Source organism: Gigantopelta aegis, chromosome 6 (genome assembly GCF_016097555.1).
Source record: "Gigantopelta aegis isolate Gae_Host chromosome 6, Gae_host_genome, whole genome shotgun sequence".
In the NCBI taxonomy this organism is placed as follows: domain Eukaryota; kingdom Metazoa; phylum Mollusca; class Gastropoda; order Neomphalida; family Peltospiridae; genus Gigantopelta; species Gigantopelta aegis.
This window is the reverse complement of record NC_054704.1, coordinates 92,958,295-92,985,469: the sequence shown is the minus strand read 5'-3', so window position 1 is coordinate 92,985,469 and position 27,175 is coordinate 92,958,295. Positions and strand designations below refer to the sequence as shown.

At 37.4% G+C, this 27,175-nt stretch overlaps 1 protein-coding gene across 2 annotated transcripts in view; it reads left to right on the top strand.

Annotated features, from left to right (window-relative positions):
• The first annotated feature begins 1,978 nt into the window (after window positions 1-1,978).
• The window catches only part of LOC121375602 (cholinesterase-like), a 102,389-nt gene continuing 77,192 nt past the window's right edge, over window positions 1,979-27,175 (top strand). For both annotated transcript variants that reach the window (XM_041503144.1, XM_041503142.1), the window contains exon 1: window positions 1,979-2,726. In XM_041503144.1, the coding sequence (XP_041359078.1) occupies window positions 2,502-2,726 (225 nt within the window). In that variant the 5' untranslated portion in view covers window positions 1,979-2,501. The remainder of the gene's footprint in view (window positions 2,727-27,175) is intronic.

Sequence of the window (27,175 nt, the reverse complement as noted above, 5' to 3'; positions counted from 1 at the left end):
CCTATTAAATTCCGAAAACTTTTATCACTGTTAATCTTGTGTGTGTGTGGGGGGGGGGGGGGGGGGGGCGTAGCCCAGTGGTAAAGCGCTCGCCTGATGTACGGTCGGTTTGGGATTGATTCCCGTCGGTAGGCACATTGGACTATTTCTCATTCCAGCCAGTGCACCACGACTGGTATAACAGAGGCCATGGTATGTGCTATCCTGTCTGGAATAGTGCATATAAAAGATCCCTTGCTACTAATGGAACAAATGTAGCGGGTTTTCTCTCTACGACAGTATGTCAAAATTATCAAATGTTATCTAGTGGTATCGTTAAGCAAAACAAACTTTAACTTTTTAACTTTCGTGAAGAGGATAACCGCCTTGAAATCCCACTCCCTATCTCATGCGTCTATGTAGTGAGGACAAGTATCATTAATCAAACACTCATTTTCCTTACGTGCTATATTGACGTTGGTTCCAGATCATAATAAATAAAACCTACATGTATGTGTTATAACTAATTAAACAGATGAAAGTGACTAAGCTCTATGGGGATTACATGATTAAACACCGAGAAAAGATAAGGACACTAAAGAAGTATCATTTTGCCTTGGGCTGCTTTTCATTCTTTGTGTCTGTTTTAAAAATCCTTTCGCTATTTTGCCTCTTATTTTTTGTTTTGTGTTTCAAGTACCGATTATTTTTGTTGTCGTTGTTGTTATAGCTGCTGAAAACAGTTGGCCTTGGGTATCCATTCATTTTAATTTAGTTACAACTAACAGACTAACTTATCATAGAGATTCGCGGTACACTATTAAAGGGAGAGTACTTTGTAAATCCTGGATTTTATTAAGTACGCCCTATGGCACATCCCATCGGGGGTTCGGGTCGTATAAATTTCTTTGTGTAAACTTGAAAGTGTTAATACATTTAACGACCTGATTAGATTGAAATAATCTCCGTTAAGATTTGCCACTGAACATGTAAAAAGAAAATGACATAAATTCTTTATGATGTAATTTATTTCAGGGTCGTACCAAAAGTAAACTAATTAGTTGCGGAGGGGGGTGGGGGTGGGGTGGGGGTGGGTGGTGGTGGTGGTAAATAGGAATCGGACCTACGTTCAGCCAGACGTTTTTCACTAAACATTTGCAAACTATTTCGACTGGTTACCGAAGTGGTCGTTCGGTTTAATATGAATAAATGAATGAATGAATGAGAATGAATAAAAATGAATGAATGAATGAATGAATGAATGACTGAATGAATGAATGCATGAAACTTGTTTTTAATTGTAAGGATTAGAAGAGATACAAGAAAAGAATGCTACGTAAAATCATGATTTACAAAGATATGTATTTGTGAGTGAGTCTGTGAGTGAGTGAGTGAGTGAGTGAGTGAGTGAGTGAGTGACAGACAGACAGGCATGCAGACAGGCAGGCATGCAGGCAGGTAGACAGACAAGCAGACAGGCAGACAGACAGACATACAGACTGACTGACTGACAGATTGACTGACTGATAGATTGACTGACTGACTGACTGACTGGATAATGAAATATAGTTCATAATAAAAAGGAATTAAAAGAGATGTGATGAAAACAAATTGATTTACGACGTAATAATTCTCTAGTTTGAACAGATAAACTGTCAGTGACATTCTAGTTGATAATAAGAACGGTTGTGTTTATACAGACCTCAAAATAACGGTTTACAGGTGTCATTAATAGCAGATTTTAACATTTATTTTGTATAATAATATCTGTGAGCACGTGTAACAGATTTCGACACTATAACCGTGGTTGTGAGTCCAGGTGTGTTTGCAATAGGTTGCCGCTACACGATATATCATTAGCCGCCAGACGCCGTCAACTCCGATTCACGTGACCGCCGACAGCGACCCCAGCGCGGAACCACTCACCGTGCGGATCAAAGTTTACTCACTCGGAACGCAAACTTGTTTCGCTCTTCATTCATGGAGGTTCGAATCTGCGTTCGTCGCGCCATGTGATATACGCCCCGCCCACTGTACCTCTGACTCCGCCCTCGGGGTTATGGATACTATCGGATAATACCTCCAAGACGGTATTGTTTTTATACATACTTACCGGCAAACCGTTTTACTATTAGTATCTATGTTATCGTGGTCAACTGAAATCGTATAGACTTTTTATTTCTGTAAGAATTTTTTTTTAAGAAACTAAAATTAAAATAAAAAGGATGCGATAAGCTTTTGATTCAAATAACAAGACAAAACAAAAAGAAAACAAACTTTCTAGGATGTTACTGTTAATTCAAGTGGCACGAAATTGTTGTTAGGAAATATCGGACACATATGATATAAGATGTAAGACTGGTGTTTTGGGGTCGATCCAAAAATAATGCTCCAAATACCCTCATACTGCGTCTTTTCATTAAGGTAACAAGTTTTTCTTTTCGTCCGCTATTTGCCATACTTTATCTCATTTCGGAGAGTTAGTCGGGGTTTTTTCTGTCAGCGAACCAAACAACGAAACGATGGATCTGCCCGCGAGGACTTTACTGCACGTGTGCGTCCTGTGTGTGGTTATTACGAATTCCACGTGTGTGCGCCATCACCATTCCAGGGGATATTCCGTTGACAGAAAGACGAAATACGGCCGAGTGCGGGGATTTGTGGAGCGAGTATACAACAAAGAAGAGGTTGAGAAATATCTCGGAATTCCCTACGCTCAGGCACCTGTCGGAAATCTTCGCTTTGAGGTAGGTAGTAGTAGAGGTAGTAGTACTAGATAGCGAATATAACATTTCAACGGGTTATCAAAACCTTAGTAGGTGTGAAACACACACTTCTGTGGGTTTTTTGTTTTGTTTTGTGGGGTTTTTGTTTGCTTTCGTCTCCCCCTCCCCCCCCCTCCCTCTCCCCCTCTCTCTCTCTCTCTCTCTCTCTCTCTCTCTCTCTCTCTCTCTCTCTCTCTCTCTCTCTCTCTCTCTCTCTCTCTCTCTCTCTCTCTCTCTCTCTCTCTCTCTCTCTCTCTCTCTCTCTCTCTCTCTCTCTCTCTCTCTCTGTCTCTCTCAGCAACTAGGGGCAGGGTTGGGGAGAGCTGTATTAATTTTATTTTCCACTGAGGAAATGGAATATCTTCAAACTTTGGGCCAGTGACTATGCCTCCCCAACCCCTCTACCCTGTACCCGACGACTATGTGAGACTAACAAGTGCAGAACTCAATAATATGTTCATGGGCGCCCACAGGAAGGCACAGTAAAGATATTTATATACCAGCCCAGTTTAGTGACCAGTGGAAAGGGGTAAGATGGGAAATACGAACTAAAGTGATCATTTAATTTAGAAATTCCCTTTTTGTTGAGGTCACTGAGTTCTCGTTGTCTTTTTCTTTACTGTCACTTCACTCATTTAGTTTAGATTAGATACGGCATTAAAGCCGCTTTACATTTCATCAAAAACATATTTTTTGTAGATGTTGACTTAAACAGACGACAAAAATTAATTTCCTACATACCCCTTCCCTTCATGTCCAATGAAAATATAATAGAATATGCCGTCAAAACATTGCCCGGATCGATATTTATACGGGAAATCAATCTTCGTGCATTTTCGTGTAAACGTACATTGACTGCGACATCCAGTCGAAATAATGGAAGACCAATGATCAACCTGATGACCAGGACTTTACTAGCTCGATGCGCGGTCGGTCTGGGATCGATCCCCGTCGGTGGGCCCATTGGGCTATGTCTCGTTCCAGCCAGTGCACCATGACTGGTATATCAAAGGTTGTGGTATGTACTACCCTGTCTGTGGGATGGTGCAAATAAAGATCCCTTGCTGCTAATCGAAAAGATTAGCCCATGAAGTGGCGACAACGGGTTTCCTCTCTCAATATATGTGTGGTCCTTAACCATATGTCTGACGCCATATAACCGTAAAATAAAATGTGTTGAGTGCGTCGTTAAATAAATCATTTCCTTCTTCTTCCATATAACCGTAAAATAAAATGTGTTGCGTGCATCGTTAAATAAAACATTTCCTTCTTCTTCCTACTTGCTTTTTTGCCGATCAATGTAGATAATATCTAAATAGATCGGCATTATGACACTATTATACGTCTAACTGTTAATATTTTCACACCTATTCACACTGTACCTCTCTGCTAAGCGAGTCTCAATTCACATTGTGACAGCATCATGTGTTCCCGGAGACAATGTAAATATACCACTGCCCTCAAATTACAATTTTAAAGTCAGTTGTAGCATTTTTTTTTTAAAAGGGACATCCTGAGTTTGCTGCATTGTAAGATGTTTCCAACTAATAAAAATTTTCTACGATTAAACTTACATATTAAATATATTTTCTTGTTTAGAATATCAGTGTCTGTATATTCAATGTATTTCTGGTCGTCTTAATATGTGTAAGAAGCCAAAACTGGATTTTGTCTTCAAATAATTTCGTATGTACAAATATATATATATATATATATATATATATATATATATATTAGGAAATAAAATTACATTTAACCTAGTACAAATATTAGAACGATCAGAAACATGTTTAATATGTAGCCACAAATATATTATGCAGAAAAATATATTTGATATGTAATTACGATCGTTAAAAAGTCTCAGTCGATAACATCTTAAAAATTGCTGCAAACTCTGGATTGTCCCTTTAAGACATCGAAATTATTAAATGACATTTAAAGCAAACGCCTAGCCTAGATTAAACAAAGGTTTTCTCAGAACAGTTCGTCTTTGACGGGAGAAAGGTACATATAGTAAGGAGTGTCATAACGCACATTTTAAAATTAAAGTAAAATGTTTTTGTTTAACGACACCACTGGAGCACATTGATTTATTAATCATCGACTATTGGATGTCAGACATTTGGTAATTTTTACATATAGTCTTAGAGGAAACCCGCTACATTTTTCCATTAGCAGAAAGAAATCTTTTATATGCACCATCCCAGACAGGATAACACTTACCACGGTCTTTGATATACCAGTCGTGGTGCACTGGTATAAATAGCCCAATGGGCCCACCGACGGGGATCTATCCTAAACCGACCGTGCATCAAGCGAGCGCTTTACCACTGGGTACGGCCCACCCTTTTTTAAATTAATGTCGTGGAGTATATCTAATGGGTGTATTCGTTATAATTAAGAATGTCTCGGTGGCTTAATAGTTATCTTGGTGGTCTAAGAACTGTGGACAAATCCGTACCATAGGTTCAAGACCCAACAACAGTATGAGATACAACCCAGTGCGTTTACATCTGTATGTACTAGACAAACTCGACATTCATACAATATATCGATATTCACACCTCTATCAGTAAACACACACACGCATGCATCGTAATAATACTTTATCCATACAAGTCGTTATATCCGCTACTGTTGACCGCAGATGTGTAACACAAGCCTGCCAGCTATATACCAAAAACTAATACATATATCCAGTTCTGTGCAGACGTAAAACCTACTCAGAAACCAACGCTTTGATTAATTAATCGTCGACCGGAAGCACTCTGAAAGGCACTCCGGTGACTATCTCTCGAACATAATAATATACCTATTCTGCGTTCACTGAATTAATGCAAATATTAGACCGATTTAAATATCACTTCGTCAGTGTTAAGCCCGGCCTGTTGATCAAACAGCCATTTGTCAAATCTCAGCCGTCTGCGAGGCGTTGTGCTCTATGATTAGCGTATTGATACCTCTGACGCGCCATCTGTTGCGCTGTGACACCTCCTTTCAAAGGTCTGGGACGTTTGAACTCAACGCGAACTGTCAGTCCTCGAACCAGCGTACATAATTAACACCCAACGAACTCTAGTCCACGGTCCTCAGGTGACACGTGATCCGGTTGAAGTCTCGCAGGTAATGGGTTCGTATCCAACTTACGTATGACATCATTCCATATTGCACATCGATTAGTTCAACAACAGCAACACCAAAAAAAATAATAAAAAAAAAATCCGGGAAATGCAAGCCATAGACACAAACTAGTGCTCTATCGATGATAAAGGTCGTGGTATGTGCTGCCATGTTATAATAGTACATTAAAGTGTGTTTTAAAGTATCCCTTACCGATGACCTATAAAATAACCTTTAACTTCAGTTCTGAGTAGAAATACAGTCTAGTCGCATGTCCACTACATTTGGCTTGAAACACAGTTGGATGTAAGCACGGAAATAGTATAAATACCGTTATCATCATCATCATCATCATCATCATCACCACCGTCATCACTATCATCACTATCGTCATAATCACCATCATCAAAACCATTATCATCACCATCATCATCACCACCACCACCACAACAACCATCATCGCCGTCGTCATCATCAGCATTATTATCACCGTCATCATCATCACCATCATCGTCATCGTCATCATCACCATCATCAAAACTATTACTAGTATTATCACATGATCATCATCACCACAACAACCATCATCTTCGTCGTCATCATCATTATCATCACATTCACCAACTTCAACCACCATCCCATCACCATCGTTGTCATTATCATCACCATCACATTCATCAGAACCAACACCATCGCCGACGTCATCGTTGTCGTTGGTATAATCGTCATCGTCATCATTATCGCCTATCATTCTACGTCTGTCCGTCCGTTCATCTATCAGCCCATGTGCGTGTCTGTTTATCTCTCTGACCCAGAACTGACATCTATAGGTATATTATTTCTGCATCGTCTTGCGATGCTCTTTTATTTCTTGAGCTGTGCCAACAAATAGTAATGTAACTGTGTACAGTAGGCAGCCGGCACATCGGAGTGTAGATATATACGTGTACGTTGTTGCCAAGCATGTCATACGTCTCATAATTACCACCAACAAACAACATTCGCCGTCTAATATATCGTGACAGTCTACGTTAACAACGTCGCGACCCGCCTTTCTCGACAATCAACAGAGAGCTACGATGTTCCGCTATTCACTTCCGGTTACAGTTTCTCGAGTAAATGTCCTGTTTGACTGTTTACTGCCTTGCTTGAACACGCGTCTTCGCACCTTAGGGAAATTTCCATAACGTGTTTTAAAAAGGTTGTGTTTTGGACGTTAAGCAAGTTTACTGGGTGAATAAAACGTATGTTTATGACATGAAAGATGTCGCAGAGTATTCATCATGATTATGTAGAAGTAGAGCTTTTTATATGGGGATGAGGTGGGTTTTTTTTTACACCCACCAGCCTTAAAATAACATTATATAATTTGGTTTTGTGCATTTCCGTTGGAAACAAAGTTAAAATGTGTTTTGTTTTACACCACTAGAGCACACTGATTAATTAATCATCGGCTATTGAATGTCAAACATTTGATAATAGTTGGTACTTAGCAATTTTTTTCCATAATCTCAAGGGATCCTTTATATGCACCATCCCACAGACAGAACAGCACATACCACGGCTTTGATATATCAGTCGTGGGTCACTGTTTGGAACAGAGGCAAAAGCCCAGTGAAAGAATGAGTCAACTGATGTGATTCGATCTCAGGACTCCAAGCACCTCAGAAGAGCGCTCTACCGACTGATGTAGATTCCACTGGACACCCACAGATAGGTCCCCCATTTAAAGTTAACGATATCGAAGATGGTGTGTCTCAGATCTGGACAACACTACATCTTACTGAACCCGCTATCTCGGGCCAGAGACTAGTCTAGGTCGCCCTTCTCAACATGCATCAGGCTAATGGCGAAGGAAAGATGGTATGTTTCGTTTAAAGACACTCTCAACACATTACCATTATTTGGCGTCGAGAATACTTTGCTTAGTTAAGGACCATACAGATAATGAGAGAGTACACATTGTCGCCACGCTAGGGTCTGTTCTTTTCGATTCGCAGTGTGGGATCTTTTATATGCACTACACTACATTGTTACTCCAATTGTGGAGCATCAAGCGAGCGCTATACCAATGGGCTATGCCTTCCCCAAATCAGATATGTGTTCAGGAGGCCGAGCGTTCGCGAACAATTTGACTGGTACCATAGTCTTTTATCACATTATATTTATCATCTATTGTTAGGAGCCAAAAGCAATCTAGCGAACGTCCGCTATCTCTCGCTCGCCCTCCTGAACAGGCTTCAGTTACGAGCATTGGTGATACGGTTTGTTTACAAACAGCCAGTGCCCGCCACCGTTTATAATAGCCAATATACAACAAGGTTACAACATGCGGTGACATTTGCATAGAAGAGCAACAAGCGCAGTCATACGACAATGGCTACTATATCACCCCGAGTGTGTGAAACCCTCCATGTTGCTCCTTTTATTACCCAGTTGGACAACGAATCGAGTGTTTTTGACGGTCATTAAGTCGTATACCCAATAGGTGTGTGTGTGTTTTATCTAATCACACGCCGGGTGCAGCTTTTACAAACAAGAGCATTCAATAGATAGCCCGATAGCAGGAGACGTTAAAAGACAGGCCCGAGTAGTCGATAAATACGTCACTTGTTGAAAATGTTGTTTGCTTGTTTGTGGTTTGTTTTATCTTTCTCATCTCTTTTTTATTTTCTCTAAGCATTCATATTTATAAAATACTGCGGCCTTTGCCAGGCTAGTAGAACTTTATTGTGGAATTTGTTATCAACTGTAATAAAAATTTAAATTTTGTTATATCTTTTTTTTTTCATTCTAGAATATTCAATTCTTTTCTAATTTTGGATTGTAAAATATAAATGTATTGTTCAGAACTTACCGCGGATAATATATGTGTTATGAATAGAGCCTAGCAAAGTAAAAACTTAAAAACCTATGATAAATCAGTTTTTTTCTTCTTATGTTTTTTTTTTTTTTTAAATGCATTAAAATTCGTTTCTGTTTGTTTATTATAAAGCGGAAAGAAAATCATGAACTCTCTACAGAGTAAGTCATATTTGGAAATCAGTAAATAAACAATTGTTTTTAAATATAGAAATTCGATCGATGTTAACAACAAAACTATTAGCTTAATCAAACTCGTATTTCTGCACAAAAAGACAGAGTCCAAGGGAAGTTGTGATAAAGTCGTAACACACCACGCTTCACAAAACATCGCTAGCCTAGTTTTCATAAAGTCGTAACACACCACGCTTCACAAAAAATCGCTAGCCTAGTTTTGATAAAGTCGTAACACACCACGCTTTACAAAACATCGCTAGCCTAGTTTTGATAAACCTAATATTGGGCAAATTGTTACCTTTGACCTTAAGTGAATTCAGTACAGGGGTTGATATTTAAAAATCATTGATCCTTAGTGGGGGTACCCTAAGGAATATTTTGGCATCAGTTTCGTTGATGTACTCAGTCATGCTAATTAATCTTCTAATTAGCGCTAATTAGTAGCAGTCTTAAGTGGATTAAGTACAGGAGTTGACACTTAAGAATGGTGGAGGATCTTAATTTGTACATCAACAGAGAAAATTTTAACGTTAGTTTCGTTGATGTACTCGATCGTGCTAATTAAACCTGAAATTGGGTGGATTGTGACCTTTGACCCGTTCTTAAGTGGATTCGGTACAGGTTTTGACACTTAAGAATCACTGATCCTAGTCAGGGTACCCTAAAGAATATTTTGGCATCAGTTTCGTTGATGTACTCAACCATGCTAATTAAACTTCTAATTAGTGCTAATTAGGGGCGTTCTTAAGTGGACTAAGTACAGGAGCCAACACTTAAGAATGGTGGATCTTAATTAGTACATCAACAGAGAACATTTTGGTGTAGGTGTGATTGGTGTACTCAACCATGCTAATTAAACTTAAAATTTGGGGTATTTTGAGGGGCGGCCCCTCGGATTGGTACAGGAGATGACACTTAAGAATGGCCGTTTGGGGGTCCCACAGCCCACACCTACATATTCCAGGCCTCGGACCTTTTGTACTCGCAGTGCTAATTAAACCTCTCTGGGCTCCCGGACTATTAGTACGAACAGTACTTCGAAATACACATAAATCATTTTCTTTCGTACTTTCCGTGATCTGTCTTTTGAAATGTCATAATTTTCTCCTTGAAATAGATTCCAAAACGTAAACGTACCACATGTGTTACACGGTTAACCGTGAACGTAAATACACGGTGTTTTGATAAATAGGCCACAGATGCTTCATTCTATAAGAGGACTGCCACTCCCGACTGACATAAATGTCTATACAAAATTGTATCGTGTTTAGTATCCTATGTAATGCTCAATAATCGTCGTTTAGACAATGTAGCATTAATATTATAAAGATTATGATAAGATATGAAAATGTTAACTGTTAACATTATTCATTTTGATTGAAAGATGTTCTAATTTAAAACTTTTTGGATAGCGACACGATTTTCTTTCTTTTTTAAATTAAGAATCAATACTATTCATGTATCAAGAAGATAAAAATTATCAAAATCAAATTCACTTGCCATACAATAAAATACTATGTTCTTTTTTTTCTTTTTTATGAGAGGTGTGATAAGCAATCGATAAAATTAATAATATTAATACTTTTCGGGAATACTGAAAATCGTCTGCCAGGTTATGGAATGGACTTGAAAAATGTTTAGTTTTTTTGTGGTTTAAAAAAAAAGAATAATAAACTTGCACTGGAATATGCCATACTTCTTCTTCCTCCTGAATAAAACATAAATAAAAAAATGGCGGCATATATCAAAACGGTTGGGAAGATAAAGACTACTGAAACTCGTCTGCCAGATGCTCCGAGTGCGCGCGAATCTGCAGATTATCTGGAGATCCAGGAGCCACATGTCCTGGAACATGTACCAACAGTACTACTAATGCACTGATATCTGGCCAGTACCCACCCCAGCAGCACACCTCCGCCACGCGCTACACCTAATCTAACAACTTACACCATTAGCAATACGTTAAAAATACACTTCAAAGAGGGATGTCTGACTCCATTCGGTTATCATTCACTGGTCTTATACACAGAGATTTGTATCAAATAAGTCTACCCCCACGCCAGGACCATCTATCATAGTCGCATGTAGAGGATAGTGACCGAGTTACCGTTTACTATAAGGTATATGTCCCCAGTGAAATAGTTTTAATTGTCACGAGCTTTAATACCAATAAGGTTATTGTCCAGGATGCGCTACAACGCTTAATAACATAGCATGTTATGCTAGTGTTAGACTACCAACTGTCACGACGAAGTTGGCCAACTCGCCGATCTCTCCACTTCTACGACTGTCCAGTTGCTAGTCAGGGCCCAATTTCACTAAACATCGTAAGTTTACGTCTGCGACTAGCAGTCATACCTGGCATTTGTAACATAATTACGGAAAATTGAGAATTTTAATGACAAAAAGAAAACGAAATATGTGTACTTAAAACTATATTTGTTGTACTATGATAGTAATAAGAATTGTTTTTTAGTCGTAAATTTACATTTACGTGCAAAACTAGGTTTACGAGATGGTTTGTGGAATTGGGCCCTGAGCGCTTACAACTCGATTCTCGTCGTATTCAACTACTACGATCGATTACTTGTAAATCTGAGCGCTTACAACTCGATTCTCGTCGTATTCAACTACTACGATCGATTACTTGTTAATCTGAGCGCTTACAACTCGATTCTCGTCGTATTCAACTACTACGACCGATTACTTGTAAATCTGAGCGCTTACAACTCGATTGTCGTCGTATTCAACTACTACGACCGATTACTTGTTAATCTGAGCGCACCCATCGTAAGTTGGGAGTTGGGAAAATTACAACACAATCATAGAGATGGCCAACTTCGTTGTGACAGTTGATAGTCTTATTCTAGCATTATGACATTTTCACACGGAGGAAATAAGATTTTTTTTCTAGTTAAGACTTTATTGTATGGGGTTCACAATTTCATCAACAATACAACTACAACTACAAAAGTATTTATTTAGCTTCAATGCGGTACATCGATTTTGCATATATACAACCATGGCATACATTCAAGTTCTATAATATTTAATACATGTACCATTACTGTTATGATGTACATCTATTATAATGTGGGTCAAAGCCCATTATCCATTTCATACTTATTCAATATTAAAGGAGTTCCCCATGTCCTCAATCAAATCATTTTCTTCTGTCCAGGAGAACATAAACTCCATATGAAACTGTAACAATAGTAGAATCATTTATCCTATAACTTACCCATGATATCCATGTCATAAACTCATGTGACAATTTTAGTGTATTAACCCGGTTAATAATGGTATGCAAATGTGCAAGGTCTCTAGGTAATGTGTTGCTGTGGATGGGTCATTTGCTTACAAGCCAACAAGTCCTGTGTACCTAAGCGTAACGTTTTCAAAGCTTTAGTTAAAATGCGTGACTAATTTGTGCTAATTGTGATGACGTCATATTACCGATGAAGGCGACTTTGATTCTGTGAATTACTAAAAATTTAATTAAAATGTTATTTTAGAAGTGTTATAGGATAAATAGAATTCGCTACTCGTGTGTTTTAATATGTAAAATATCAACCTCGTCTAGTTATTTGTTCTTTTTAACATAAACTCGGTTGATATTTTCCATATTAAAAAATACTCGTGACGAATCCTCTATATTCATTGCTTAGTCATCATCTATCAGACAATATAGCATAAATATCATATAGAGATAAGAAATAAAATCGTTAAAACTGATAAAACACTTTAATACATGTTTTATGATTTTTTTTACGTAAACTGATATGTTTTAAAACAAAATTCCCAACGTTAACTACATGTTAACTACAACTACACATAATTCCGTTATAAATTGGGGATATTTGGGGATGGGGGGTCTATTTTCTTTTCTTATACAGCAGTTCTTTCTTTCTTTTGAAGCCCATCTCTCTCTCTCTCTCTCTCTCTCTCTCTCTCTCTCTCTCTCTCTCTCTCTCTCTCTCTCTCTCTCTCTGTCTGTTGGTGATCCCAACCTCAGTAAAAAAATTAGCAAGGTTTTTTTCGCCTGCTGTCTCTGTTTCTCTGTCTCTCTCTGTCTGTCTGTCTGTATGTCTGTCTGTCTGTCTGTCTGCCTGTCTTCCTTCACTGTCAGACTCCACACAAGCATGTCGCAGTTTAGTTCATGAAATGAAATGAGGGTATTTTTGCAGTCGTGTTTTGTTTCTCAAGGTGTCTGAACGGATTCAGACAAATCATGCTCCATGTATGACTTCTAATATCCATAACAAGGCGGGACGTAACCTAGTGGGGAAGTACTCGTTTGATTCGCAGTCGGTCTAGGATAGACCTCCGTCAGTGGTCGCATTAGGCTATTTCTCGTTCCAAACAGTACTCCACGAATGGTTTAACATAAACCGTAGTATGTACGGTCTTTTCTGTGAGATGGTACATTTAACAGATCCATTACTGCTAATTGAAAATAGTAGCACATTATCTGTGTGATATATGTCCGATGTCATATAACTATTATTGAAATCTTCTTTCCTTCTAATGTGCACACCAAAGATTTGACCAGTTATAAGTCAGATTATCAGATGCGCACAAAAGCGTAAAGAGTGTGCACATTGCTAAAAGTTGTCAAATAACATTTACATTAAAGTCGGCAAAGATCTAAAAAAAAAAAAAAAAAATGCTGTCCAACAGACGTCGGTAATTTCCGTTCATCCGATTTATTGGTAAATATGACTTCGGCAATTTCCGTGTAGCGCTCGAATTAGTGTGTTGTTCGCTACTTACCGTAATAGTACATCGACTTATTAACAAAATCAATGTCTTGCTATTTTCAGTTATCGATATTGGTAATAATACTCTTTTAATATTTTATTATTAACAACAATGCCACCGAAAACGAATCGCTGTGTACCGATTTGCAAACTACTCATCTGCCCTGCTGGTCACGTCTTTCGGAAGAATTTCGGTAAAACGTCTGGCTTCGCGTACATTATCGTCTGGTTAAGGCGTCTCCTATACTTAATGTTCTGGCCGAGAGTTTGTCCTGCATTCCTGGGCCGGATATTAATGATTGCATCTATTACAATAGCCTGCTATCCGTCAACGACTTGTCACTTAGCTCTCAGCGTGATTTTAATATATCTTTTTAGCACGTTCTTCGTTACGCCAATTTCTTGGTCCATTTGTCTACGTTCGCCGCCTCTGGTTCGGCGATGGTTTCCGTTCGCATCCTGTCAGATGTAATTTCTGTCAGTCAACATACTTCCATTTGTCCAATGAAGACATGCAGAAAGATGTTCCATTATTTAATCACTCCTCATCTGAACGCTAATTCAAATTTTGGGATTTAAAAAAGAAGAAATGTTTTTCCTTATAAAAGATATGGACTATTTAAAGTTATAATCTCATTTTACCAGTGTATCAAGTTACCGAAAACACTTTAATTATGTCGAGACGCAGAGTTTATTATTAAGGATTTTTAATTGCAGTTTTACAAAACGTAACAGGCGCAGATTCAGGCGGGGGCCCAAGGGGCCCATCCCCTATTTACAGAATACACAAAAAAAGGAAACGTATCCCGTCCACCTGCCAAGGACCTTTAAATTCTATTTTGAAAAACAACAACAGGTGTTGGGCCCCCTCTGTTAAACTATCCTGGATCCGCGCCTGCGTAAGTCGGTGAAATGGTCAGTGAAAGTTAGTAATTTAATTTCCTAACATAATGTAACTAAATGTATCATGACACGGATCTTGGAATTAAAATGCACTGACATCATTAATGTTTGCCCACCTAATCATTAAAAGAAAACGGGCCGCCTGACTATTCCCTTTGTCACGACCGAACTGTATTAAAACATTATTAAAGTGCCCCATGCACACAGTATTTAGATACCACGAAACGAGGTATTACGTAGAGGTAAAAGCCTTTTAAACGTGTTCACTGCAACCTTACACAACCAGTTTATACAAAATCAGCATGCATGCTGTTCACACTGCATGTGAAAAGACCCCTCATTACCAGTCTAGTCGATCCCATAACCGGTTCCCTGCATGTGAGACGTGGGTCGTTATGCATCCACCTAAGACCAGTCAATTATCACCACGCCGTGGTGGGAAAGACAATCGACGGTTTCCACTTACGCTGCGGTACCTCTACCTGTTTGTCCGTGCGCTAGACAAAATAAACAACAGTAATGGATGTTGATGTTTTCATACCATTCCCTCGAACAGCGCTAATTCTTAGCATGTGACGACGTTGATTAAGTTACCTGGCCACGTGGCTTGCTGATGCCCATGACACGAACTACATTAGATTAATTTCATGTTTGTTTTGTTTTCTGGTACAGTGTTGTTTTTTTGTTTTTAGCAGTTTCGTATAATTAAGTTCAAAGTTTTACTGCACGAATTTATAAAACAAAATGAACGTTTGCAATAGATCTGGAACATCTATATATAGAGAATAATACACGAGTGGCTGTTAGATACCATTTATCTCACCAACGAGTTGTTTTAAAATGTATCTAACGAGCGAAAACGAGTTTGATACGTTTTAAAACAACAAGTTGTGAGATAAATGGTATCTAACGGACACGAATGTATTATTCTATTTCTTACATGTCCTCATCCCCTCCCCCTGGTTTTAAGCCAATTATAACATCTTTTTCGACTAAAAGTTATTTACAGCCGTTGTACTTTTAGCTGACGTACGCCTCACAGACCCATGATTATCAGGTTAACTATACGTCACAGTGTAATCGATTTTCACCGTGCTGTTTTATTTATTGGACGCATGTCATTGGTGAACTGGAGCAGCCAGTCGTATGTCTTGAAATTGTTAACACACGTACGTGTGTAAACAACTATGCGTTATCAAAAATAACGCATGGTGTTCTCACCAACGGGTGTGTAAGAAAGTAATATTATACAGTGGTGTGCGGGGATCATACTGGAAATAATTTTGGTTTAGCCGATTTTCACAAATGATCTTGTATTTCCGTGAAAATAATTTAAAGATGGCTAATTCAAATAAAATTTTATAAGCCAAATACCACGGTAATTTTTTAGCCACGTTGTATGAAAATTAGCATTTGGCTAATTTGACTCTTCAACCTTTCCTTTTAACCGATAGTACTCTCAAATATAGCTTTAAAATTCACGTACAAAGATAGAGCCAACATGGCGTAAATAAATGTTAAAATGTAGTTATGAAAAGTAAAACAAAAATCAGTGTTAAGGAAAGAAAAGAAACGTATTAAGCAACGCCACGGTGAGAAAAGAAACCCGTGGAATATCTTCCTTCGGAATGTCTGTGCGCCAGAAACGTATGTTTTTACTGTTCTTCCCTGAACAGACGAAAAGGGGAGGGGATAATTGCACATTTTAATTTCTGAAATGTTCTTTGTCCCAAACACCTGCCGTTAAATTGAATTTCAAATTTCAAATTCAGTTTGACGGCGGATTGATCGGACTAACATATTCTATGATATTAAAGGGACAGACCCTAGTTCAAACCCGTGAAAATGAACACTAAGTTGAGTTAATCTATAAACCTGTAACACATTTGGATAAAGTTACCACTGAGTGAGACATGAGTCTGTGACTTTGAAATGGTGAAATACCCTCTGAAAATAGACTAAAACTCGACTCCATAACTGTTACTTGTCAGACGCACGTGCGTTTTTAAAAATACGAGAAATGCATTTTGTGATATTTAAAACACCAGGATGACCAAAAATATTTCGAATGTACGGAAACTATCATCTAAACCATAAAATCTAAGTAAAGTATGATTTCTGTTATCAAAAACGGCTATAATAGTCAAAAATATGCCGTAGTGTTTAAAAACTAGGGTATGTCCCTTAAACACGTGGACACAGAAACACGAACTATAATCCGAGTCGTTAAATTATTCCCTTGTCCTTGCTCTTGTGATGTCGGAAGAAACTAGGTGAGTTTTGGTGCAATTATTAAAAGTATTCCCGAGAGTGATTATCTACATACTTTCCTTCGAAAACAACTTTTCGTAAGCTGTTATTTAGAGTATACACACATTCAGTGTCAATATGCATGTATTTAGCGTCAATTCACACACATTTAATGTCAATTCATCCCAGGTATCTCCATATTATTCTGCAGTGATATAATTAAATAAACATTTCAGTACAAACTGCCATTTATTATTATTATATATATATTCTGTATTTGTTATCATTCATGTTTTATAGTCCAGCGATGTTATTATTCATATTATACTGTCCAGCGATGTTATTATTCATATTATACAGTCCGGCGATGTTATTATTCATATTATACTGTCCAGCGATGTTATTATTCATATTATACTGTCCGGCGATGTTATTATTCATATTATACTGTCCAGCGATGTTATTATTCATATTATACTGTCCAGCGATGTTATTATTCATATTATACTGTCCAGCGATGTTATTATTCATATTATACAGTCCGGCGATGTTATTATTCATATTATACAGTCCGGCGATGTTATTATCATATTATATAGTCCAGCCACGTTATTGATACTATTTAGTCCAGCTATTGGATTTACTTGGCTTCAATTAACTGTCAAACATCAGGTAAAATTCCATCTGTTTAAACAAGCACTATTTTAAAACATGCATAGATCTGGCAGAGAATAATAGTACAGAATTTTCCACTTCATCCTTTTGTTTTGTCCAGGAATGAATAAAAAAAATGTTTGTCAACATCCAGCACAGACGTGTATATATTCCAACGATTTCCGAATCACAGCCGCCTGGTTTGTCACCACAAATAATATATCTTCTTCCATTTGTTTATTTAAATGAATTTACATTAAAATAATATTACCAAATTAAAAACACTGTTAAAACAAATCATATTAATTGTCATTTTGGAGAAAAAATTAACTTAGACGCGAACTGTCATGCGGTATATATATGAAAATTAAAATTCCTTTATAACGAAACGTTCAAAGATCCATTGTGCAAGAATTCCTCGGAGTCTTCAACTGTTTGACGTGTCGCTGCTAACACCATAGGCTTATCAAAGCAGTTTCCTCCCACGCTTCTGGTATAATTACTTTCTGCGTGGGCTGGGAATTATTAGTATTATGGGACGACCTTCGTTATAGTGCTCCACAAACGGAATTTTACCGTCGAGTATTTCTGTCTCCGATTGCGATTCTGTGCGGGGGTGTATGGCTTAGGCATGACTGATGTTTGTACATCACGGACGTTTATTTCACTAAATTGGCGTCACACAAAACACATAAATTAAATGTAGACAACAAGATCAATATGTACAAACCTGGTGCAATGGCATATTGCTGTCCTCAAGAGACAAAATGTATGAATTTTCCAAATAATTAATTAGAAAAAAAATGTAATGATTGCGTTATCCCAAATCAGGTTATGGACTACCGTTATGAAGTGTAGAAAATCATGCCAATATTTGCAGATTGAAACTGCGCGGGAATTATATCCCCTGGAAAGATAAATTATGTTCTTAATGTGATATCAATTAAATTGGAGACCAATTCCATTATTTATTCGCATAAGTAAATTAAACAAAAAAAAATCTTATATAAATATTATTGTTAATGTTTTTAAACGCCTGTGGTTATAAATACATTCTTAGAGCAAAATACTACAAGTATTCAATAAATATATTTATTCTAATATTTGACCAATGTCTACAAAATGTTTTATAATGTCAAACTTTATTTATATTCAGTATTAACCCCAGGTTGGCCAAAATGCAAATTAAAGTTCCCTCAACGAATATGTTTCAAGCTAATTCGAAAATCGGATGTTTATAGGTCGGTTTATTTTGTCTGCACATTTGTTAAATAAAACTGGCACTTGGGTCAAGATTTTCTTACCACATTTGTTACCAGACTGGTCGGTTTTGTTGTCCAGCTTATACCATGAATATAGTATATTGTTATACTTTGATATGATTTTAATATATAGATAACTTTTATCTAAATCATCTTGGTACATGTGTATTATTAATTTTTGTATTGTTCTCATATGCCGTTGTTGAACGGCCGAAGTGTAACTAAACTTTTCTGATCTGTTCTGGAGCCAGTTTCACAAAACATCGTAAGTTTACGTCTGCCACTAGCATTTATACCTGTCATACGTTTACGAGTGTTTGACATCTATTTCATGCAGAAATTTTAATCCTACTAATTTCTTTTACTAATTGCTATTTTCAAAATTATGTCCATTTTCAACCCCCCTCCCCCCATCCCAAATCAGGCGTGTTATCTTTCTATCTATCTAATTTCTTTTTGACCGCCCGATCTAATCTAGCGACCAAATTTAATGAGTAGAATTGTCTTTATTAATTATATTAATTACAGATGCACATCAAAATTTTAAAGGCCCACTATTTAATTTTTGGATGTCAATTTCAAAATTATCCCCTTAATTTTGTTCTGTCCCGGAGCAAGTCACTGGCTATCCAGAGACAGGCCCCGGAACGGACATGCTCGAAACTCTAGTGGTATATGAGCATTCGGTAAAACATTGTGTATTATTAATTTTTGTATTTTTCTCATATGCCGTTGTTGAACGGCCGAAATGTAACTAAACTTTTCTGATCTGTTCTGGAGCCAGTTTCACAAAACATCGTAAGTTTACGTCTGCCACTAGCATTTATACCTGTCATACGTTTACGAGTGTTTGACATCTATTTCATGCAGAAACTTACATCATAACGGAAGAAGAAGCATTTTAAGGACAAAGGAAAATTAAATATATGTGTATTGTAAAATAGTTTGTTGTACTGTTAATAGTAATAAGAATTGTAGTTTAATCGTAGATTTGCATTTACGTGCAAAACTAGGCTTACAAAATTGCGCATTAGAAAAAAAAATTGAACCCTGTTCAGTGGCACTGAGGTTTGTCTATAGACGGTACTCAAATCACCTTAAAACCTTTTCGGTCGAGCACTCTAATTTAATTGTTTGGACTTAAATTTTCGTAGCACATTTTGGTCTTCGGTCTTTGACCTAACTACTAAATTTGTTTTCCAAATTCCGTCCACCTAAAACTTACCCCCCCCCCCTTACCCCCCCCCCCCCCCCCCCCCCCCCCCCCCTGGCCTGGACCATATAGATCAGACTTTAATAAACTTTTAGACCTTCGTTCAAAATTTTATGTCGAAATTACTTCTTTAAAAAAAAAAATATATATATATTATATAGTCCGATCCTCTCTTCTTTCTCTTATTTATTTTTGGACTGTCCTTCTAAAATGCTCCAAATTATATAAATATTCGGCCGAGCAGTCAATTCAATTATTTTTGGCTTGTAACTTTTTTCTTTCTAATTTTAATCCTACTAATTTCTTTTACTAATAGCTATTTTCAAAATTCTGTCCATTTTCACCCCCCCTGCCCCCATCCCAAATCAGGCGTGTTATCTATCTATCTATCTAATTTCTTTTTGACCGCCCGATCTAATCTAGCGACCAAATTTAATGAGTAGAATTGTCTTTATTAATTATATTAATTGGATATGCGCATCAAAATTTTAAAGGCCCACTATTTAATTTTTGGATGTAAATTTCAAAATTATCCCCTTAATTTTGTTCTGTCCCGGAGCAAGTCACTGGCTATTCAGAGACAGGCCCCGGGACGGTCATGCTCGAAACTCTAGTGGTATATGAGCATGTAAAAATTATTCGCACTCGCACTCGCATTCGGTAAAACATTGTGTTCTACGTGGTATGTGTTATCCTGTCTGCTGGATGGTGCATATAAAAGATCCCTTGCTGCTACTCGAAAAGAGTAACCCATGAAGTAGCGACAGCGGGTTTCATCTCTCAATATATGTGTGTCCTTAACCATATGTCCGACGCCATATAACGTGTTGAGTGCGTCGTTAAATAAAACATTTCCTTCCTTGTACTAAAAATAAGTTGTCCTGCCATGCGTTGATTGCTGTAACTCTTTAACTGTCAAGATCGCCGATGATGCTGTACTCTGCTTGTCTACCAAACCAAAAGATTCGTAAAGATCTGATATTGGCCTCTACACTAATTGGTGCACCGAAAACTATCAGTTATTGAGCACCACAAAAACAAAAGAAATGATTATTGATTTCCGAATCAAATACGGAATTACTGCCTGTATATATCACCGATGAAGCCTTTGAAGTCGTAAAAGAGTATAAATATCTCGGCTCTATTATTGACTCTAAGTTAAGCTATTCTGCCAAAAGTAATACCATATGCAGCAAATGCCAACAAAGTATCTATTTTAAGTGTAAAAATTTTTTAACGTTGACTTCACCATCTTATTACTGTTTCATCAAAGTTGTATTCAAAACACTTTAACCTTTTCCATCTAATGATAGTTCGGATCCCTGTCAAAAAAACTGCACGATGCCCTCTTGGAAGTTTTACCACTCTACAAAAAACAAACAAAAAAACAACAACAACAACACACAGCAAAAAACCGAGTCTTAAAATATGCAAGGAAAATTTTAAATGACCCATCACGTTTTTAAAAAAAGGAATATATTGATATAGCTTCTGGTTGGAGATTTAATGTTCCCAAAGTAAGAACCAACGGGTTTCTTAAATAATGTTTACCTTTCATTACCAGTATTTTAAAGAAACAATAACGTATAGTGTTTCAACTATTGTTACTGCTTTTTAGTGATTAACTTCCTTTCTTCTTAGTGTGATCCTTAACCATATGTCTGACGCCATATAACCGTAAATAAAATGTGCTGAGTGTGTCGTTAAATAAAACATTCCCTTCCTTCCTTCTTAAAACATATCCTGTGATATAGTGTAACTGTCCTTAAATTATATTATTATTTAATTAATCAAAACTACATTTATTTATGTATTTTCAACTATTTGCATCTATTTGTTTATATGTTGCGAGTATTTTGTCTGTTTTATATAAATCCCATGTGCTCTGTCGATGTAAGACAAAATCCTTTTAAAGTAATAAAGTATGTCTGTCTGTCTCTGTGTGTATATATGTACAGAAAGGCTTTACCTACATGAAAAACTCATATCATCCTCTCACTCGTCAAGCAATACCTGTCAGTATGAAAGGTTTGGCACTTAAAGAAATAATATTTTATGGAATAAAAATATAAATATTATGTGCACGTAACCTTTTACATTTTGTTGATTGTTTTTCGACAAAACTATTACAAAAAGGTGTAATAAAAGAAGACAACATCAATACTAGGGTGGCGATGATATCATTTACCTCGATTCCTATATCCATACATATCCAGCGTACTTCTCGTTATCCTAACGTTTGTAATAGTACAAAATGCATTTATCTGTCGTAAAATTACTTACTTGTATGTTCGATTATGGTATAAGTATATTATCAGATCACTGTGAACATTTATCAAGTTGATTAATGATATGTTTAAAAACATTTATCTGTCGTAAATTTATTTATTTATTTGTATGTTTGATGGTATTATACGTCTACTCATTAACAGTATATTTGCTTCCACATTGTTTATTAACCACATCGCACGTAACACTGAACGTGTTATAGCTGAATAAAGTTTCTGTTCAATTCTTTGTATGAACACCACTGACAAAAAAGTTGACAGCAACAACACAAGAGTTTATTAAAACTGTCAGTGTGCTTGTATTTTGCATTTTAGTAAAATATGTTGTAGTGTGATGAGACGAGATTAGACTACAAAGGATTGTCGGGTCAATCTTTAATTTACATTGTTACACTTACAACAAAAAATGTATGTCAAAATATGAAACACACTTTGGCGATGAACTCGATGTTGGCGATGAGGTATTAACATGAAGTAGTTTTTAAATTACAATTTAATGTTTTCATTATGTGCTTGAAAAGTCTCCTAATTTCTAATCTGGACGTGACAGTTGGATTTTGGTAATGCCTGTATGTCAGGGTTTTGTCTGTTAAGATCGTAGACTGCAGTAATTACCACAAACCGCTTCCTTAAGTCGAAATTTAGGTTACGAGTATTGATTTTGGCCACTACAGTTATCAACTATATAGATACATCATAATAGATAAGAAAGGAATACGTTTTTAACACAACCTCAGCAGAGAGAGAGAGAGAGAGAGAGAGAGAGAGAGAGAGAGAGAGAGAGAGAGAGAGAGAGAGAGAGAGAGAGGAGGGAGAGGGGGGAGGGAGGGAGGAGAGGAGGAGAGAGAGAGAGAGAGACCAGAGGGAGAGGAAGAGAGAGAGAGAGAGAGAGCGAGAGATCGAGAGAGAGAGAGAGAGAGAGAGAGACGAGAGAGAGAGAGAGAGAGAGAGAGAGAGAGAGAGAGCAACTCGAGGTATATATATATATATATATATATATATATATATATATATATATATATATATTTATTTATTTATTTTGTCATGTTGTATCAATGATTTAATATTGGGTGTTTAACAAGTGTCTTAACAGCTCGCCCAGGATGTACTGTCCATACTCTTTTATGGGTTACTAATACTAATCAATTATGTATACTAGATGGGGTTTTTATAGGTACTTTTTATGGTTATGTTAAAGAAGATATGTTACAGAAAACAAATTAAATATTAAAAAAAAAAAAATCTTTAATATTTTTGGTTTGTTAATTTCCGAATAGGTAAAATTCTTGTAGAATAATCTCATTCTAAAATGAAGACCAGGTTATTTAATTTGTAAAAATCCCCAACCCAAAAACTATTTAAAGAAACAAAACCAACAAAAACAAACAAACAAAACGTTTATTAAATAAATAAATTAATTAATTATGTCGCATATTAAACTTTCTAGAATTATGAATAAACTTGTTGCAGTGATCGTCATCGGGGTTTTTTTTTCTTCTTTATAAAAAATAAATCCAGTTCAAATTTATTCTGTGCAGACTGAAAACAAACGACACGTCCGCCAGATTCAAAAAGTGGTACCATTCACTTTTGTCTTCTTCCGCCATTATTTGCGATCACGGCGAATAAAGTAGGAAGCGATGTAACGTTGCGTGTTCTGCACGTAGACTACTCAATCATTTGAGATCATCGTCTAACGAGATTTAACGAGAGTGAAACGAGATAGCCATTTTACAAGTCGACCTCCTTGTTCGCTGTAATTGAATAAAATGAGACTCCGCACTGCGGAACTATTTTGTCTAATTACGTTGGTGGGTTTTTTTTTTTCTGTGCTTAAAACGACACAATTTCGGATCATTTTCACATTAACACAGGCAGGATAGCACAAACCATGGCCTTTGTTGAACCAGTTATGGATCACTGGTCGGTGCAAGTGGTTTACATCTACCCACTGAGCCTTGCGGAGCACTCACTCAGGGTTTGGAGTCGGTATCTGGATTAAAAATCCCATGCCTCGACTGGGATCTGAACCCAGTACCTACCAGCCTGTAAACCGATGGCCTAATCACGACGCCACCGAGGCCGGTAATACGTAATTGAATGCTAAAGTGAAAAAGAAGAGACACACACAGTCAGTAGACGAATACAAAAATTATATTTGGTGAAAGATGCATTTAAAAAGTATTATATTTACATATTTTAGTTACATGACGAATTTTACTTAAAGAAGGAAGGAAATGTTTTATTTAATGACGCACTCAGCACATTTTATTTACGGTTATATGGCGTCGGACATATGGTTAAGGACCACACAGATATTGAGAGAGGAAACCCGCAGCCGCCACTTCATGGGCTACTCTTTTTCGACTAGCAGCAAGGGATCTTTTATATGCACCATCCCATAGACAGGATAACACACACCACGGCCTTTGATATACCAGTCGTGGTGCACTGGCTGGAGCGAGAAATAGCCCAATGGACCCATTAACGGGGATCGATCCCAAACCGACCGCGCACCAAGCGAGCGCTTTACCACTAGGCTACGTCTCGCCCCCTTACTTTTAAAGAATGCACGCAATGGAATTTCACGTTATCTCATCTACAATTGTTTAGGGGGTGGAGATGGGGACGTACTGCTGTACAGGTCCGTAGCAGGGGGGGGGGAGGGCAGGTGGACTCGCCCCCAAATAAGTTTGGCTGGTTTTTTTTTTTTTTTATAACCTTTACATCTCAACTGAATGTAAAAGTTGTAGCGAGACTAACGGATCGAGATTAACGGCGAGAGTTACAGCAACAGGCAAATAGCCTTTGAATCTTGTCCCCGGACACGACCCCCCCCCCCCCCCCCCCCCAAAAAAAAAACAACAAACAATTAATAATAACGCGCGCCTTCGGCGCTCGTTCAATTGCACCCCCCCCCCCCCCCCAATAATGTCCACCATGCTACGGACCTGCTGTATACAACGCTACTTTTTCCAGCCCTGCCGGCGTTGCCCACAGAAGTCATCCCAAATATTTACTGGTTTCCGCCGCCACTACCGTCTTCTATTATTTCAAATAACAAAACAAATTAACTCTTTCTTTTGGAGATGGAGAAATGGAGCTTACTATGGAGTCTTAGACAGTTTTAAAAGCGAACTGGACATGAGAGTCGAAAGCTGCCTCCCTGGTTATGTTTCGGTGTGTATGTTATACACCTTCCGAATCCCACAGACAAAACAGGACATGCAGGTGCTATATACATGTATGTTGGTATGAAAAGACACGAAACTCTGATAACGGGAATGTTCTGTTTTGAGGAATCGATCCTACGACTCTTCACATCTCAGGCGTAACACTCAACCACCGAGATACATATCAGCGCTATCATCGACACTGGACGACACAGGATTATGACGTTTACACGTTTAGTTTTCATGCAATGACGACATGGGCGTATTCTGTGCGTTTCCCCCGCCACACATGCCAGCGAACCACATTCCTAGCAATTAGTGCACACGTCTTGTTTGTCTATCCCCGTCTGTAAGGCGAACGCAATGCAAGTCTTTGGGTGGTACCGACGTTCAGTAATATGCAACATCGACTTTAGGCATCAAGGTATTTATTGCATTCAGTGCTGAAGCATGTTACTTTAAGTTTAACTGTAAACATCTGTAAACACATGATTAGTACTAAACATAACTTTACGGAAGAATAAATAAAAGGAAAGGAATGTTTAGACAGTTAAAATGTGTTTTGTTGTACGACACCACTAGAGAACATTGATTAATTAATCATCGGCTATTGGATGCCAAACAGTTGGTGGAAAATACATATGCGAAAGATCACTTGCTATTAATGAAAAACAAAATAAGAAAAAGAAGCTGGTTTCCTTTGAAGACGCGTCAGAATGACCACAGACAGGATAGCACATAACACAGCCTTTGACATACCAGCCGTGAGACACTGGTTGGGATGGGGAAAACGGAATGTTTAACGACACCCTAGTCATTGTTTTATCACTGGTTGTTAGGTATCTCCCATATTAGTACTGAATAAAGACGACAGACAGACGGACAGACAGACTAGATCGTCAGGGTTGTAACTAGCGAAGAATGGGGAAGGGGGGGGGGGGAGGGGGCAGGAAGCTGCGTTAAAATACCTGTTGTCAGAAGTAGCCTATGTAATGAAACAGGTCACGTCAGGTCATAGGGTTTTACGCGCACATTAAGAGCAAGCTGAAATTAACATAAATGATACTGATTGCTATGATGATGCGCATAAGTTAATTGTTCAATCAAAAACCGTAAATACATGTATTTTATTTTGATCAGATGTCTTAATATTTGTTTTAAAAGTAGTTGTTGGGATTATATTATATACTATATGATACTGGCTATTTCATATTTGTTTATTTTTTCAAATGCAATTTTTATATCAACGAATGATGTGCGAAAAGACATATTTTCGGGAATTGCGAAAGTTAAATTCTGTGAAAATATGACTTTTTTTTACAGTGAAAATATGGGTTTTCACAGAATATAACTTTTATGGTTTCTATAGATCTATATATTTCATAGCTATATATGTAATACGGTACTATATTCAGATGTGTTACATTCCGATCTCGCTGTTTGAAGACATATCCAACTCGTTTTCGCTCATTAGATTCGTTTTGAACTGAATGGTATATAACGACCACTCGTGTGCTATTTTCTGTAGCTGCACACTAAACAATGTTCGGTGTATGGGTGGGTGGGTGTGTTTAAAAAGCATTCCTCTACACTCAGATGAAAAGACGCAAACACAAATAGATAGCCCAGGCCGGTCTGTATCGGATAGCATTAACACCAAATATATGCTTTCCAAGATTAAGAACAGCATTCTTCTGTTGTACGATAACATAATGTTGTTGCCGATAAATGGTTCGCTTTGTGTTTGTCGAACGATTTTCTTGTTATAT